Source organism: Montipora capricornis, chromosome 2 (assembly GCF_036669925.1).
Source record: "Montipora capricornis isolate CH-2021 chromosome 2, ASM3666992v2, whole genome shotgun sequence".
Lineage (NCBI taxonomy): Eukaryota > Metazoa > Cnidaria > Anthozoa > Scleractinia > Acroporidae > Montipora > Montipora capricornis.
Window position 1 is genome coordinate 12,674,991 of NC_090884.1, and position 17,500 is coordinate 12,692,490.

Genomic DNA, 17,500 nt, shown 5'->3' on the forward strand with positions numbered 1-17,500 from the left:
TTTTGTCCTGTAAATTCGTTGTTCAAGTAAGAACGTAAGGCCAGTAAGAATAAATAGCCCGGGAGATCCGCTTTTAGGCTGGGCTAAATCTATATATTATGCTCAATCAAAGCCAGTTTAGCTAAAGGATTTGTGTTGGTTCTAAACGTTTAATCTTGAGAAAATCGAAAGACGATAGCTATCATGCCAACAGGTATAAACAGCAGAGCAAATGCAAAAGGCAGAAGACAGGGTTTATGTGGAGAACAAAGGGAAAGAGAGCGGCAGAGAGCAAGAATGAACAGCCGGCAAAGAGCTAGCGAAGGGGATCGCCAAAGGGAGCGAGTTAGGAAGAGAGAACGGAGTCAAAATTGCAGCGAAGAACGTTGCAAAGCGGAGCGCGCGGGAAAGAGACAGACATAGGAGGCAAAATTGTAGTGAATAACGTCTTCAAGCGGAACGAGAGAGGGCTAGGATAAAAAGGCAAAGGCAACGTGAAAGAGAAATTCAGAGACGGAGGGAACGGCAGCAAAACAACAACTTGGTTACAGAATATTATATTAAGTAAGCGTAATTTCACAACACCTAAAAAAGCGCAATGAGCAATTTTTATAGTTTTAAGCGAGTAAGCATTAATTTCATAAGCTAACCGCAAGATTCCTATTCCATTTCTTTTTTGTGCAGTAACATTTGCAAGATCACTGTTGTAATTAACCGCTCGTTCAAATTCCGTGCTGTTGGATTTTGTTAAATATACGTGTCCAATCAAGTAGCGTCCGCCCGTCAAGCAGTCAAAACAACAACTGGAGTTGCTTTGTCCCGCTGTTCTTCGCATTTTCAACTTCATTGTGCCCGTGACCAAAGAAAATAATTCTGTTTTAGATAGTTCGTTACTGGCAGTTTAGTTTCTGTATGTTATGGTTTGTAAATCTCTGCAATGTGTCTATTTTGTTTTAAGTGCATAAAGAACATATAATAGATTTCGGCATCATGAATTCCTTTTTCGCTGCAGTAGGCGAGAAACTAGCTTCTAAATTTCCAATCTCTACGATGGATGGCTTGTCATTTATTTCTACAGTTACACCAACAATTTCTGATATAACGTTTCGACATGAGGATTTCCCCAGTAAGCTTGCAAAGTTCAATATTCGGAAAGCACACGGGAGTGATGGCATGTCATCAAGAGAAACGAAAATTCTTTCCATGGACTTCGGTTACTGCATTGCAAGCACAAGCAAAGTGAAAGTGTTGCACAAATGGGGAGACAGCACAGATTGTGGAAATTACAGGCCCTTGACTATGTTAAGTATACCTAGCAAAATAGCAGAATCAGTTCTTTGATTCGCACGTTAATGAAGTTTTGCAACAAAACCAGTGGGGCTATAGAAAGGGCATTTCATCAGAGTCGCTTCTGCTGTATACCTAACTGAATCTTGGAACCATTATATGGATGAAGGAAAAGTTCTTGGTGCGATCTTTAGTGATTTTCGTAAAGCTTTTGACTCTGTTTGTCCAGAAATTCTGTTTTCCGAAATGCAGTGTTGTTGAATGAGCGGCAAACTTCTCAAGTGGTTGAACAGCTATCTATCAAATCGGTGCCAATTTGTAGAGCTAAATGGAGTGCAATCACCCATGAAGGTAAATATGGTGTCCCACAAGAATCATTACTAGGACCCAGGTGGTACTCGATTTATGTAAAAGATTTTCCAGAGAGCATAACAGAAGGTGAGTTTTATCTATATGCAGATGACACCACAGCCTATGTTATTGGAGACAACTTAGGTGATGTGATATTGACGCTGCACCGTTTCTTTGAAATCTGTACCTGGTCTAAACTCAATAAACTGACATTGCATACTGGAAAATCTGAAGTGATGGTTATACAACGTAAACAATTTGTGGGCCCCTTGTTGTGGAGATACACAAATTGACTATACATCCAAGGCAAAATTATTTGGAATGGTCATCGATAACAACTTCACATGGAGAGAGCAACTGGAGAAGGTGCACTAGTCATTTAGCAGTCAATATCGTCTATTGAAAAAAATGCAATACCTCTCACCAAACCTTATGGACGCATTTTATGTTAAAGTGTTTTGTCTCCACAAATAACTTATTGTCTCTCTGTTTGGGGCAACTGTTCAGTTGCAAAGCTAACTGAAATTGAGAACTTACCCATGAAATTAATGATCATTAAAGGAATCTATATGAACAACTAAATCGGCTTTGTAAGTGAAGTCTTCTATCAATCAAAATTTCAAGTTTTTACCGTGGCGAAATTCGCAATCACACAATCAGAAGCCTTGAACTCACCGGCGGTGATCTTTTTGGCTCATTTTCCATAATATTTTGCTTGTAACTAGATATTTGGTGAACAACAAAAGCAACAAAAAATAGACAGGATTCCTCCATTTTAATAAGTCAACAAAGGCAAGTATAATCAGATACAACATAACTGTGTTCGCACCCTTGAGAAACGAACTGTGCCAAGTGGTATAACATGGTTAAAGAAACTCTTTCACTCGAAACTAGGTTTGTTCAGTGTCAGAAGAACTAAGGCCAAAATTTCTTTACACTTGCCCAGCGCTCTTGCGTGCGCTTCGGCTGCCTGGTTGGCAGTGGCAAGAAATTGAGGCAACTGGTCTAGTAGGTTTTCAAGCTTTTCGTTGCTGGTCGATGCCGTTTCTTTCAAAAACCGCTAGAACCGCTCGCCAGTCACGTCCTTTAAGTTCTACAGCTTTAAGAATGAGCTGGACCTCCAATTTACTATGCTTGCGGTGTGCTGCATTGGGTTTCCTTTGCAAGGGTTTTTCTTTGCTCCTGCATCTCGACACCTGACATGGAACTGGTGAAGGTACTTGTACTAGGTCTGGCGCTGCTAGTTGTTCTTGGGATTTGAATTTCACCTCCAAATGCTGCCCTCATATCAGGAAAATGTTTTCCATTAAGTCGTCCATCGTTGAGAGTAAGAAACCTTAAAGTTTTAGGTTTATATAATTTCTAACAAACAGCAATGCCCGTTTGTTCGTGGCTCGTGCGTGGCGCTATCCGTGCTTCAGGCCCGCAGGGGCAATTTTCATGCATTCTATCACGAGTGAGGAAAAAGTATTGCATTATTATTAAACTACGGCGACTTCACTGTTCATAAGACGGGATAGGTATGCATTTGTATTGGCCATTTGTTGAAAGAGATCAAACATGATGCCTGAAGACTACTTCCCTCCTCCTGCCCCAACATTTCTTGTCTATGCCTACTCACTTCTTATTTCATCGCTTTATCTTGCATCTTATTTGTTGCCTGTGAACCAAGATGCAGTGCCTTGTATTCCTCCCCCACCGACGTTTCTGATCTTGAACCTAAATACTTCCGTTCTACTTTTTTCCGTCCTTGCCACTTTCGAGAAAAACAACAGAGATATCACTCTGATTTGCACCTTGTTTCCTCACTTTCACGGAATGAGAACAAGAGGAAGAGACGTTGACAATCCTTAAAGCTCAACCCTGTCATATTTTGGTACATGACGGGCGAAAGATCAGGCACTGTGGAAGCCGTTGTCGAAAAAATGCACGGAGAAGTGACTGCACCCAGACATTGGCCACGAACACCACGAACAGAAAGGAGACGCCGCTGCATTTTGGATGTGACAAACCGAGTACTACTTGTTTTTACTTGGCTTCGGCAATACTTAAAGTTTCATGTTCTTGTATACATATTCGGGATTTCTAAAAGTACCGCAGCAGAAGAGATACACCATGTTGTCCCTATTCTGTTTAGAAATTATCCTCATTATACAAAATGGCACTCGATACGACAATTGCAGCAATTCTTGGACACATTTCCTTCCGGGCCGCTTCAAGCTGAATTTTACCGTGAGGATAAACGATACCACTTTATGTCGTCACAGGTGATTGTGGATGCTGACGGTCTGATCTTCCTTCTCGTCACAGGGTATAGTATTAGTCCACTGCCTTGTACAACTCTGATGTCTCGTGGATGACAAATCACCACCATAATACCTTTACAGGTTTCCAGGACATAAGAATGACGCTACCGGACTCTTCCTCAGACTGGAAATGGTAGTGCACGCAATTTCCCTCCTAGAGCGCGTCTGTTGGCTGTCGGAGGCTACGCTGCGAGGGTGCCTCTTATAGATCCCAGCAAAATCTGCGCGAAATGGCAGACACGGGCCGGCAAATCGGGCTTTACGTTCCATAAGAATGCAGATAGAACACTCGATCGGATCCCATAAAGTGTATACATCCATCAATTCGGTATTTAGGCACAAGCGATGTTTTTAGTCATTGTTGTTTGTACATGTGGTTTTATCGAGATCTTTCAGCTTGTCCAAGAGCATAAAATAAAAACAAAGAAAATCGACGCTCTCGTAGGTTTTTCGGGAAATTTTCGTGCCCTTGCACTGTTTAAATAATAGAAACCTACAGCAAGCTAAATTTGAAGAACGGATGTAGGTTTGACTATTCAAATCCAAACAGTGACCATTTTAAAGCGGCGATGAGGAGAGCACGAATTGGTGCGTTCTCTTCGAGCACTGAATTCCTGGGCGAATGAAAGGTCACGTGATTAATCCCAGTTGATAATATAGCATTCTCGTTCCCAGAACTGCGATCCTCGTAGCCAGCGCCACGGATCGAGAGCTCTGGCTGGTACCAATTTTTCAGTCCGCGAATCGCGGACTTCCGATCAACTGCGCAGCCGCAGGATTCAGAATCAAAATGGCTATTAATTTGTCTCTACGAAGGTCAAAAGAATGCCGACCTTCAAATGAAATTAAAGCAGTACGACTTTCGCTGAATCACCTGAAGGCTTCTAGCTTCACTTGATTTCACATCCGCAGTTCAATGTATGATTTATTTCCTTATATCATTTCGTTCATTGAAGGAAAAAACGTGTTGTTATTTTGTTAGGAGTAAACCCCTTAAAGATTTCACCGCTTAACACCCTAATTCGAAATCAAATTTTCAAGATGTGGGAAAGCGGCCTCAGCAGGAGGTGTGGATACGGAAGATTTCACTCGATGGTCTTGTGGAAATGCTGAGCACTGTCCATTTTGATTTCATTTTCACACTGCGCGATCCCGAGGTGCTGATAGGAAGTGTCCAAACTGCTCAATACACTTGAATCTAACCAAAAAGTTAGAGGACTTGTGGTAGACAAAGCTCATCTCGTAGTTTACAAGTCTTCTGAACACGGCCCAAAAGAGTGGAAACGTACTTTGTTCACCTAATTTTTTAACATTTTATGGTGTCATTTTATCTATAAGAGTAAAGACGATAGAAACTAACGTCGAGAATGATTTCAGTCGTTTTAATATTCTTGACTTCGATCAGTTAATTATTGCAAACAAAACAAAAATTGACAATAAGTTGTCAATAGTATTACTTTTGAGATAACTGATCATGGTGATAATCATAGCATCTCATTGGCAATATTAAACAACAGACAAACAACATACAAATGGCTTTCTGAAAAATTCGCGTAGTTACTAAAACAAGGAATGACGTAAAATGATCTAAAATGACCTAACATGTGCTACAACGGTATCTAAAATGAGATAACGGTATCTAAAATGACCTAAAACAGAAAAAATGGTGGCAGCTCATTTTAGGTCATTTTAGATACCGTTGTAGGTCATTTTAGTTCATTTTTGCTCATTTTAGATACCATTGCAGATCCTTTTAGGTCATTTTAGCAGGGGCACCCACTGTCAATTGAGATGATTTGAGATCTAGAATTTTCGGAACATTTGTTGTAAAATTCCTTGCTTGCCTGCCCGTCCTAGGATTTTCGAACATCTAAAAAATGGTATAATTGCCCATTTTTAATAGATTTTTACCCTAAAAAGGTTACCTAGAATTTTCGGGAGCCTTTCTTCTGGCTGAAATTTTCGAAAAGGTAAGTTTTGCTCCCTATAATTTTCGGATTTCTAGACTTTCAGCTAGGAAATCCGAACAGATGAAAACTTTTTAGGGGATAAAAATATGCCTATATCTACCGTGTAAATACGAAAATACGTTTAACAATGCTATGATTAGTGGTTTTGAACTATATTCTCGTTGGGTGCCCCGGATTTTAGGTCATTCCTTCTTTTAGTAACTGCGAACATTGAACAAAAGATGAACGGTTTTTTACTACAATTCCCTTTAAAAGTTTACGAGGTTTTAGCGATGACCATGCACACGGATAATTTTGCTTCTCTTTGACCAAGTTTCAAGGTCCAGCAAATATCCATTGCTGAGAAACAGCGATAAATATTCAAGATCCTTCTAGGCTCGCTTACAACGAATTTGGACACGGCTGATCAACCGTTCACTGACGTCTTATCACAGTATCGAGGCTCAAGTGAACGGTTTACCAGCCGTGTCCAATTTCGTTGTGAGCTAGGAATTACTTTCAAGCCTTTCCTTTATTTGTGTACGAGTGAAAACCCGGAAGTTGAGAAGTCGCTTAAATCACATTCAATCAGGCAAATAACCATACAAGAAGTGAGAAAGTCACCACGACAATAAAGCACGGCATTTTTATTGAGAAATTTTGAGTGTAAATATCTTTTTTCAGTTTGTTATCGACATTCCCATACAAATCCTTATAATTTTGTTACCTTCCGAGTCTGGCCGCCTGTACTATGCCAAGCAGATACAAATCCTAAGGTGCCTTGATAGTTTTTTTTTGCAGTCTCTTCCCATGTTCACCGAGGAACTGCTTCTTCAAGTAAGGATTCTTTGCGGCAAAACATCCTTTCGTTATGCAGCGAAGACAGCGCCATTACAGCCTTGACAAACAAGACAATCAAGCTTTCCTCTCGCAGACCCGTACACCGTAATCTGTAATTTAGCAAAGACAGCCAATCCATTTCGCTGCTCGTAACACCCAAACGCTGATTCTTACCGGTTCAAACAAAAAAAAAAACCCGAGAAGTAATGAAGTTAGACGGCGACTGTTGTTCGCAATCTTTGGACGAGGATCTCAGACTTTTTCAAATTAACGCAAATCGTTTAGCTAAACAGGCTTTGACTGAGCATAAAAACCGCCGACATTCAATGTGATTTCCCGCCAGAAAAACGCAGCTTGCCAAATGCAACGCTGGCCATGCGATTTCCCACCAAGGAAACTTGCCCGAACACCCCCGTCCCCAAAGGCCGTCTTTCCTCCCCACCTCTACCCCGACAGTCTGTAAGGGCGGACGGGCAGACATACGCTGATGTCATAACCAAAATTTCTCGCATCGATATTCATCGATATTACCCATGGTGCTCCGCTGGCACGCCTGAGGTCCGCTAAAAAATTTTACGTCAAAAAATTTTACGTCATGGGCACTTTGACGACATCATAACAAAGAACCGATGACGGCAAATTGCAAAGAAACGAACAGGGAGCAGGGCTTGCGCAGTGGTGAGAGCAGTCGCCTTCCACCAATGTGGCCCGGGATCGATTCCCGGATTCTACTCCATATGTGGGTTGAGTTTGTTGGTTCTCTACTCTGCTCCGAGAGGTTTTGTTCCCGTGTACTCCGGTTTTTCCCTCTGCTCAAAAACCAACATTTGCAGGCGCGTAGCTCAGTTGGCTAGTGCGCGGCTTTCGGAGCAAGGTGTCCCCAATTCGATCCTCGGTTACTTCAACGTCTGTTTCCACTTTACTCTGATCTGTGTAGCTATAGCTTTAAATATCCGTGAAACGGAGCACTGACAGAGGGAGGGGGGGTAAAAGCCGCACCGTCGGCTTGCATTGATACCAGTTTTGTAACTGAAGGAACTACCGACGTTAAATAAATTGACTTGACTTGACTTGACTATAAATGTGGAAAGCAAATTGTGCTTTAGGTCAAGGCATTATTCTCTCCCCTCTGCTGAATATGCATTGCATCATTAGTTTAGTGAAAACCAGTTTGCTTTGCACTATTCGTCTCTTTGGTTTTCTTTCGTTTTCTGCATTAAAATGGAGGGTCGATTCTCTTATTTAGAGTCGTATAAGATTGCCTTGAAAGCTGCCTGTGAGAGGATTGGTCAAAGGGACTATGCAAAGGGAATTATACCTAATGATATCAGATTTACTTATAAACCGGATCATTGGGTAATGCATTTCCAGTGTTTTCATTGGCTTGGCCATCTTGGTGTATGAACTATTATACCATGCTCTACAAATATTGCTAACTGCACGCATCCGTTTTCTTGTATTTACAAAATGAAGTAGGGAAGATTTATTCATAATTTGTGAGAGTTTTTAATAAAACAATTATTCCACTCGCGCTTGTTGGATATGAGATGATTATAGCTAACTCGGCGCTATGCGCCTTGTTGGCTATCATCTCATATCCAACGCGCGCTCGTGGAATACTAGGCTATTTCCGAGTTCATGTCTGCCTCCTCTTCAAAGCGAGTCTAAGTGCGAAGTTTTTGTGATGGTAATTAGTTCTACTTTACATATGAATGAAAACTAATTTTCATAAGAAAAACTTCGCACTTAGACTCGCTTTGAAGAGGAGGCAGGTATGAACTCGGAAATCGCCTATTGTTAATTGTTTAAGCCCCACTCTCCCCTCTCTTTCAAGAAATTCGACGATGTTTTTCTTGCCTGTGGAGACAGCCACGCCCATGTGGAAATTAAATTACAATACTGAACTTTCATTTTTTAAAATGAATTTATTTAGATGAAATTGCCCCAGAATTGCCCAGTCAGTTAGAGCAAGAATTGAATCTTAAGGTAAGGATTTGATTATCAAATATAAAAATAAGGAAAATAAAGAGTATAGCTTCACTTCTTTTAGCCTGCGTTGCAAGCGCTAAAAGGGGAGGGAAAAGAAAGAGGACGGGTGAGTGCTTAAATTTAAGGGGATATTTAGTGCTTGCTACGCAGGCTACAGTTCTCTAAACAACAAAAATCGGATGTTATGTGGGAGAGAGTAGGCAGTTAAGAAAAAATATTCCTGAAATAATATTACCCGTTGTGATAACTGCGTGATTAATCCAGAAAGTGTGTATCAACCTTCCGGGAATACAACTGGTATTAATATTTGTAGAGAAAATTGAAAATTTATCATCAGGTGCTCGCACCTTTCACCTTTCACGTTGTTCTCAGGATGAAAACGGAAAGTGTTCCCATTTGCCCGAACCGTGTCACGCGTGACCATCACCTGCGGCTATTTCGATTCTTTATTAATACTTCGACTTGCGGAGAAGAGCAGTTATTTCCCTGTGGAAGTTCAGACATTTGCGTTGAATCTTGAAAGGTTTTCTTAAAATTCCCCCGAAAGCGACTGTGTCTTCCCACATGTGGCCACATGTGGCGTTAAGTGATTTTACTTCATAAGACCTTACACATGATTCCCATCATGCTAGTGCAGAAATACATTCAGGTCTGACGTTAAATCATGAAACGCAAGGATTTCCATGTCAATCAAATAGCAGGCTACCATGTTTTGGCTGCTAACGGCTACAGACAATGCAAAAGATTTGAACCATTTGAAAAAGTTTTTAAAAATTAAAAAAAGAAAAGAAAAACGAGACGAATATGAGTATAAAGTGGTCTGCCACAGGTTCCTACTTAACAAATGTGGATTTTTTTTTGTCCGACTAGGGTGGCTGCGTGTCAGGTCAAACCTTGTCCCTAGCCTGACATATGACAGGCTTACGGCAAAAAATTGTTAGCTGGCTTGCACCCACCCACCCATACACTCACAAAGGACAGCCACAACAATGGGAAATCCATCCCACACCCCGTTTAGATATTTGTAATTTGTATCTAATTAGCCACTATCAAAAATACCATAATACTCTTTGTCTGTCCCTCCAAGATTTTGCATAATTATTGTTTCCTATGCTTATGCAAAGTTTTGGAGGTACAAAGAAAGAGTATTACGGTATTTTTGACATTGGCTAATAGATATATGTGAGGTCAAAGACTCACTAGTTTGAGAATGCAATACGTGTGTACGCGGCTGAATTAATATGCAATAGCGGGGTTAAGGGCTTTCAGACTTTTGCATATATAATAAGCTGCATTTACACGCTGGATTTTTTAACAAGTAAGTAAATGACGTCACGTTTTCCTAGATCCAACCTTCCAACGTTCAATCGGTCAGTTATGAACTTGAGTAAGCCCGAAACTTACACTCGAAGTGAATAGCTCCTGGATAAAAATCAAAGCACAAAATGTTTTCAGGTGTTAAGCAAACACACTTTCAAAATCTGAAAATCATGGTAGCACTTCAAAATTCTTCATGTTGTTTTATCACTTTGAACTTTAATGGGTTTTGCTTGCCCTATGTAGTGCTAGGCCTATATACGATGAGCTGAGCATATCGGATATCTGTTGTTTGAAATCTTGTCTTGGCGATTTCTTTATCCATCAGTGCCTTTGTTAGTTGCGTTATTACCAAGAGGCTGCGTCTTCTACTGATAACAGTGATATTTTGTAAATGAGATGCTAACCCTTGCAGAATTGAGATATGTCCAGGTTTGACCCTAATTAGATGCACGCCGATTTCAATAAGCGTCACGAAGTGTCCCCTTGCTTTTCTCGCCAACTTCAACATCACTGGTGTCTCGGAATACAGAAAATTGACGTCACGAAGTGTCCCCCAAATGCTGCTCTTTAAGTAAAGATTAACTGCTGCATTTACCCAAAGCTAAAAATAACGCTAACCTTTACCCTTACCTTATTGTTGAAAATAGGTAGCAAATGCTTAGACTTCGTGTTGGATGTCAAAATTGGGCGTGCATCTAATTAGGGTCAAACCTCGACATAGGAGGCGGAATTGAGCCTTTTGACTAAAAGCATACATCCGCGTTGGCTGAAAGTTAAGAAAAGGGTGGTCAGTGACCTACTTATTTTCATGAGGTAGATGCAAAATGAAGTTAAGAGACCTGTGAGGAAATCTTGACAGAAATCCGGTAATCGGGCAGTCTCTGTTCCCTGCCACAACATAATGATTCTCGTATGGAACAGCTTTCTCACGAAATTACAAAGGGAGCAGTTTCTCCTCAGTTATTTTAAGATTCAGAGTTTTGATCTGGCTCGGGTTCGTACCCTCGACCTCTCGCATTGCAGCTTGATGCTGGAGCGGGCTGAGCCTCCGGTGTGCAGTCTGTTGGTTCTTGGTTTTTCTTAGCCCTTGACGTCATCCTTGCCCTCTACTACGTATTTATATGAAAGACAGGTGTATTTGACCTGCGGAATGAAACAGTTTAAGATAGAAGCTCTGTTTTATCAGAGATTTCCAAAACTTTGTTCCGATGACGTTTAAACACTGATTAAGTGCAATACCTTTGCTGTTATTAAAGTGCTACTTTGACCAAAAACTACATTCTCTGCGTCTTCTACTGTTAACAGTGATTTTGTAAATGAGATTCTTACCCCTGCGCCTTTTGACTAAAAGCATACATCCGCGTTGGCTGAAAGTTAAAAAAAGGCTGGTCAGTGACCTACTTCTTTTCATGAGGTAGATGCATAACGAAGTTAAGAGACCTGTGAGGAAATCTTGACAGAAATCCGGTAATCGGGCAGTCTCTGTTCCCTATCACAAGATGAGGATTCTGCATGAAGTCAACCTCGTATAGAACAGCTTTCTCACGGATTACTAAAACTTGATTCCTCATTTCTTGGTCAGAATTCTAAAACAACTGGAAAAGAAGTAGTGACACAACCTTTATACCAAGCTAAACCATCGTCAAAAATAAGGTAAGTAGGAGTTGGCTAATTTTGTGATACATGTGTACAGCCGCTACCTCCCTTTAGAAAATGGTATGGATGGCTGTACATAGGTTAGTTTTTTGGGGGGTAATAATTGTTTTTGTGGTATTTTATTGGTAAGCAAGGAAAACGAAAACCGTCGTATTTGTTTGTTTAGCCTTCAAGTTAAGAAAAAATGTAGAGACATAAGGAGAGTTTGAGCGTTGCCTCAGATTTTTAATTTAAAAAACGTTACCTTTAGATGCCGTTAAATACATAAATAAGTTTATTTTTCCTGAACGTCTACGACTACAGTTTAGACCTCATCAGAGCGAAAAACATGGCATTGTGGTATGGCATCCCATGTTGTCCGGTATTTCATTTAGAAATAACTGAAAAGAAATTCTCTTCCCCTAATGTCTTGACTGGGTTGCTCCCTTGATCTCCCTTAATGGAACTCTTATTTTTCCTTGATTTGACTGATTGAAAGAGCTCGACACATCCTAAAAGTTCAATTCGAGAATAAACTCCAAAGCCCTTGTGTGCGCTTGTGCAAACTGTAATTCACAGCGATATTTTTTCCTGTACTCACTACAGACTTTCCCTTGGGGTTTTTGATAATTGAAATTCTCATGGAATTCTTAGTACCAGGGGCCCGTTTCTCGAAAGTCCCGAAAACCTTTCGGACCCGAAAAGGCATTTGTGAAACTGCCAACCACTTGTTTTGGAAAGCCGATCTTTTAACATGTTTTCAAGGTAACAAAAACAAAACTTACTGTGACATTTGACGACTTAAATCCTCTCCGTTCTTGAGATACAGAGGGAATTGTGACACTCGAAAATGGCCGTCAAGTTTCGGGACTTTCGAGAAACGGGCCCCTGGAGGCCATCAGTGGGAGCTTTCCTCTCCCCTTTTACTTTTGGATCTGGCGTTTTGACAGACCTAGTTATTTTTAGAAACACTTTCCCGGGAAACAGCGTTTCCTTGGTTAGGGCTAATCTTCTCTAATAGAGAAACGATACTTAGCAATGTAAGTGTAGTTGTTAAAAGGGAAAACAGCTCACTTCCGGTTGCCGTCCGCGTCTCAAAAACGCGCTTGCTTAAGCTCCCTATTTAATATGTGTACTAAGACGCTACTAACTAACAAAGAGAACCCCCAAAAGCGAAAAAAAGAATTGTTTCATTTTGCACGAGGGACGTTTCTTTGTTTTTCATGTAAGTAAACCGTGACGGAAAAAACATAACCGTTAGCCGTGAAAAGGCAAATTTTTTAAGCGTTAGCCGTGAAAGCTATCCTCTCATTGAGACCCTCACTTTATGGTGTTTTCGTGCAATTACAAAACTCTAGTCGAACCAATGAACCATGTGACATCTTTTGCCAAAGAGGCAGAGATTATAATTAAGAGTGCCACTTTGACTCTAGCCCACCACGCATTTCCTCCAAAGTTGATCTACTCCGGATCCGCACTGACCCAAGGGATGAAAGGTAAGCAATTTGAGTTTTTGTTTCTTTTCCCCACTCTCCCTTCTGCTACAACGAGTTGCAAAATTAGTGGAGATACTTCACCTTCTTGGGCGGTTGTTAATTTACCTGTTATCTCCTACACTGCCCCCCCCCCCCCCCCCCCTACCTTATCAATGTTGCTAGCAATACAAAAATTGCTGGAAACTTAAACAGTCAACATGGAAAGGGGAAGAGGGAGGGGGGAGGTGGGAAAGATTGGAATTGTAGATACAACTGGTATTGGAAGCTAGAAAAGCTGTTTTTTAACGGGAGTGTCTCACCAATTTTGCAAACTTTTTAGCTGTCTAGCTCGTGTGAGTGAACCAACCGGCTTAAATGAAAATGAAGTGACTGCTACTGTGTACTTGTCGTTATACTAACTAACGTAAGGGTTCTTAGACTTTTAAATAATGTCAGCGCTATTTTTAGGCAGTCTGCAGTCTGCAAATGTCAGACACATGTTTAGTTACCCTAAACATCTACAACTATCTTTTGTGATAGACCTCTTTAGAGCGAAAAACATGGCATTGTACTATGATCTCCCGAGTGATCGTATTTCGCCTAAAAATAACTGAAATAAAATTCTCACACCCCTAAGGTCTGCACTGGTTTGCACAGTTTTTGTTGCTCTTCCTCCTTGCTCTCCCTTCAGCTCACTGGCTAGCTCGTGTAAATGAACCAACCAGCTTAGCTGAGAATAAATGACTGCCACAGTGTACCTGTCGGTGACTTACTGTTCATAACATCATTGATGCCTCGGAGTGTTTTCCTTATCCTCACAGTTCGCTTTTCGACACCGGGCTTTATGAGATAGGGCCAGAATTGAGTGTCGCGGTAAGAATTGGATTTATGAAATATATATATCTTATTTACCGGCCGGGAGGTCCGTATAGGGAAAAACTGTGGCCAAGGTCTCGAGTACGGCCCGGGTCCGCAGGCCGAGGGTCGTACTCGAGACCGAGAGCACATTTTTTTCCAAACCACACTTGGCCGGTTTATAACGTTGTTTTCTTGTAATGCTTAAATTTTATTTTTATAGGGCAGAGGAAAGTGTTAGAAAGAGCTGGGTAAGTCTTAATTTTATTTTATACTTTTATCAAATACTCAAAAAGGACAGTCACAACACTGGGAATTGCTACTACTAACACCCCGTGTAGATATTTGTGATTTGTATCTAATTAGCCACTATTAAAAATACCATGATATTCATTGTTTGTTCCTCCAAAATTTTGCACAGGCTTTGTTTCCAGTTTCTCCTCGGACCATTGTAAGTCCCAAGATAAAATGAAAGCAATGCTTATGCAAAATTTTGGAGGGACAACCAAAGAGTACTATGGTATTTTTGGTACTGGCTAATAAATATTTGTGAGACGGGGCATACGTTTTATAGTCCTTACTCGAGAAGACTTGGAAGTCTAACTTTTTTCAGATGAAATTACAAAAGGAGCAGTTTCTCCTCAGTTATTTTAAGATCCAGAGTTTTGATCTGGCTCGGGTTCGTACCCTTGACCTCCCGCATTGCAGCTTGATGCTGGAGCGGGCTGAGCCTCCGGTGTGCAGTCTGTTGGTTCTTGGTTTTGTCTTAGTCCTTGTCATCGTTCTTGCCCCCTACTACGTATTTATATGAAAGAGAGGTGTATTTGCGGAATGAAACAGTTTAAGATAGAAGCTCTGTTTTATCAGAGATTTCCAAAACTTTGTTCCGATGACGTTTAAACACTAATTAAGTGCAATACCTTTTCTCTTATTAAAGTGCTACTTTGACCAAAAACTACATTCTCTGCGTGTTCTACTGTTAACAGTGATATTTTCTAAATGAGATGCTTACCCCTGCGGAATTGAGCCTTTTGACTAAAAGCATACATCCGCGTTGGCTGAAACTTAGGAAAGGCTGGTCAGTGACCTACTTGTTTTCATGAGGTAGATATGCATAATGAAGTTAAGAGACCTGTGAGGAAATCTTGACAGAAAGCCGGTAATCGGGCAGCTTCTGCACGAAATCAACCTCGTACAGAACAGCTTTTTTACGGATTACTAAAACTTGTTTCCTCATTTCTTGATTAGTTTTTAGAAAGACGTGAAGAGGAAGAAGCTACAGCATTTCTACCAATAATGTAAGTAGGAGTTGGCTAGTTTTTGTGAGGCTTGTGTACAGCCGCCACCCCTCCTCAGGAAAATGGGATGGGCGGCTCTACACAGGTTAATATTTTGGGGGCTAATAGTTGTTTTTGTAGTATTGTATTGGTAAACAAGGGAAACGAAAACCCTTGTATTTGTTTGTTTAGCATTGAAGTTAACAAAAAATGGAGAGACATAAGGAGAGTTTAAGCGTTGGCTCAGATTTTTAATTTCAAAAACGTTATAATAAGTAAGTTTAGTTTCCCTGAACATCTACAACTACATTTTTTCATTGACGTCATTGGAGCGAAAAACGTGGCATTGTGGTATGGCACCCCATGTGGTCCGGTATTTAATTTAAGAATTCTCCTCTCGCTTGGTGTTTTTGATAATTGAAATTCTCATGGAATCCTTAGTACCAGGAACCCATCAGTAGGAGCATTCCTCTCCCCTTTTACTTTTGGATCGGGCGTTTTGACAGACCTAGTTATTTTTAGAAACACTTCCCGCAGAAAACAGCTTTTCCTTGGTTACGGTTAGCCAATCAGTGCTGCATATTACGTATTTACAATCCCCGCATAAATTAGCTCTGGTTGAAACATGGCGGACAGACGAGAATCGGAAAGCTCAAATTCACAGGTAGAAAGTAGCGAAGGAGATACGGATAAATGGTATTTTGGTGACGACTGTGAGAGCAATGAAGAATCTGAGAGTAAGAGTGAGAGTGAGTTAGAAAGTAGCGAGGAAAGTGATTGACACAAAGAAGCGACTACTCCGAAGGATTCTTGTCTGAAAGAGCTATGTGCCGGGACGGCTAGGAAGGATCCGAAAAGCGGACCAAAACAACGGCCTCAAGCTCTCTGAAGGAAGATAAAATGGAGAAATTGGCATCATGGATTTTCTCAAGAGAACAAGCCACCAGGGTTGAGGAATCCATCCACGATTCCATTATTTGATACCACGGAGTGTTCTTCCTTGTCGTCATAGTTGGTATGTTGACATTTTTAGTCAATTCTCTGTTTGCTAGGCCACTATAAAGAAACCTGTCATAGACTTCATTCATAAATGGCACCTGTTTTCATATTCTTTTGCTAATGTGCAAATTAGCCTACCAAGCCCCATTTTAGAGCAAGAATTCTTTTCGATTTACTGTATGGTATCGAGCCTTATTGAGCCTGATTGAATGCGATTTAAGCGACTTCTTAGCTTTCCTGGTTGTCACTCGTACGTAAATGAAGGAAACGCTGCAAAGTAATTTCTAGCTTACCTCTCCTTTCTTGCCGCCATTTTGAATGCACGAACACGTGAGCCTGGGTAGTAAGCTCTTGGTGCCCAGCCTCCCTGCGTATCGGTTGCTAAATCAGTATTTGAGCGCCAGTGTGTGGGATCCTTTATCGGACTTATTTAGTTGTCGATCATAAAATAGATGTCGACAACTAAATCCCTAGTACTTGTCGTCATAGTTGGTATTTTGACACTCTAAGTCAATTCTCTGTTTGCTAGGCCACTATAAAGAAACCTGTCATAGACTTCATTCATAAATGGCATCTGTTTTCATATTCTTTTGCTAAAGTGAAAATTAGCCTACCAAGTCCCATTTTAGAGCAAGAATTCTTTTCGATTTACTGTATGGTATCGCGACTTAGTAGGCTAATCACAGGCGGCCCAGACTGGGAGGGCAATAAGTTATGAGGAATATTTTTATGGGAATCTCGATATCAAACCGAAAACGATATTTGCACGCAAAAGTTCTCAATAAAAAAGCCGTACTTTCTTGGCGTGGTGACTTTCTCGCTTCTTCTGTGGTTATTTGCCTGACTGAATGCGATTTAAGGGACTTCTCATCTTCCCTGGTTGTCACTCGTACGTAAATGAAGGAAAGACTGCAAAGTAATTTCTAGCTTCCCTCACATCTCGCCGATAAGATCACACTTCTCCGGCATTAGTCACGCTCAAACTTCGGCGATGGCCACACGGATCAATTTACTTCTCTTTGACCAAGTTTCAAGGTCCAGCGAGTATCCATTGCTGGATTCGCGCTGGAACTTGAAACTTGGTCAAAGACAAGTAAATTTATCCGTGTGGCCATCGCAGGAGAAGTGTGGTTTTATCGTCGAGATGTGAAGTAAGCTAGGAATTACTTTGCAGCCTAACCCTAAATCACAATTATTGAAAGCTAATCGTTTTAAAACGGGTTCTTAGGCCCTCCACA

General features: G+C 40.9%; 1 protein-coding gene across 1 annotated transcript in view; it reads left to right on the plus strand.

Annotated features, from left to right (window-relative positions):
- Nucleotides 1-17,500, plus strand: part of LOC138038871 (uncharacterized) — a 61,363-nt gene that overhangs the window by 24,512 nt on the left and 19,351 nt on the right. Inside the window, exons 5-9 of the mRNA XM_068884949.1 lie at nucleotides 8,646-8,698; nucleotides 11,604-11,674; nucleotides 13,090-13,152; nucleotides 14,210-14,237; nucleotides 15,235-15,284. Coding sequence (XP_068741050.1) covers nucleotides 8,646-8,698; nucleotides 11,604-11,674; nucleotides 13,090-13,152; nucleotides 14,210-14,237; nucleotides 15,235-15,284 — 265 coding nt within the window. The remainder of the gene's footprint in view (nucleotides 1-8,645; nucleotides 8,699-11,603; nucleotides 11,675-13,089; nucleotides 13,153-14,209; nucleotides 14,238-15,234; nucleotides 15,285-17,500) is intronic.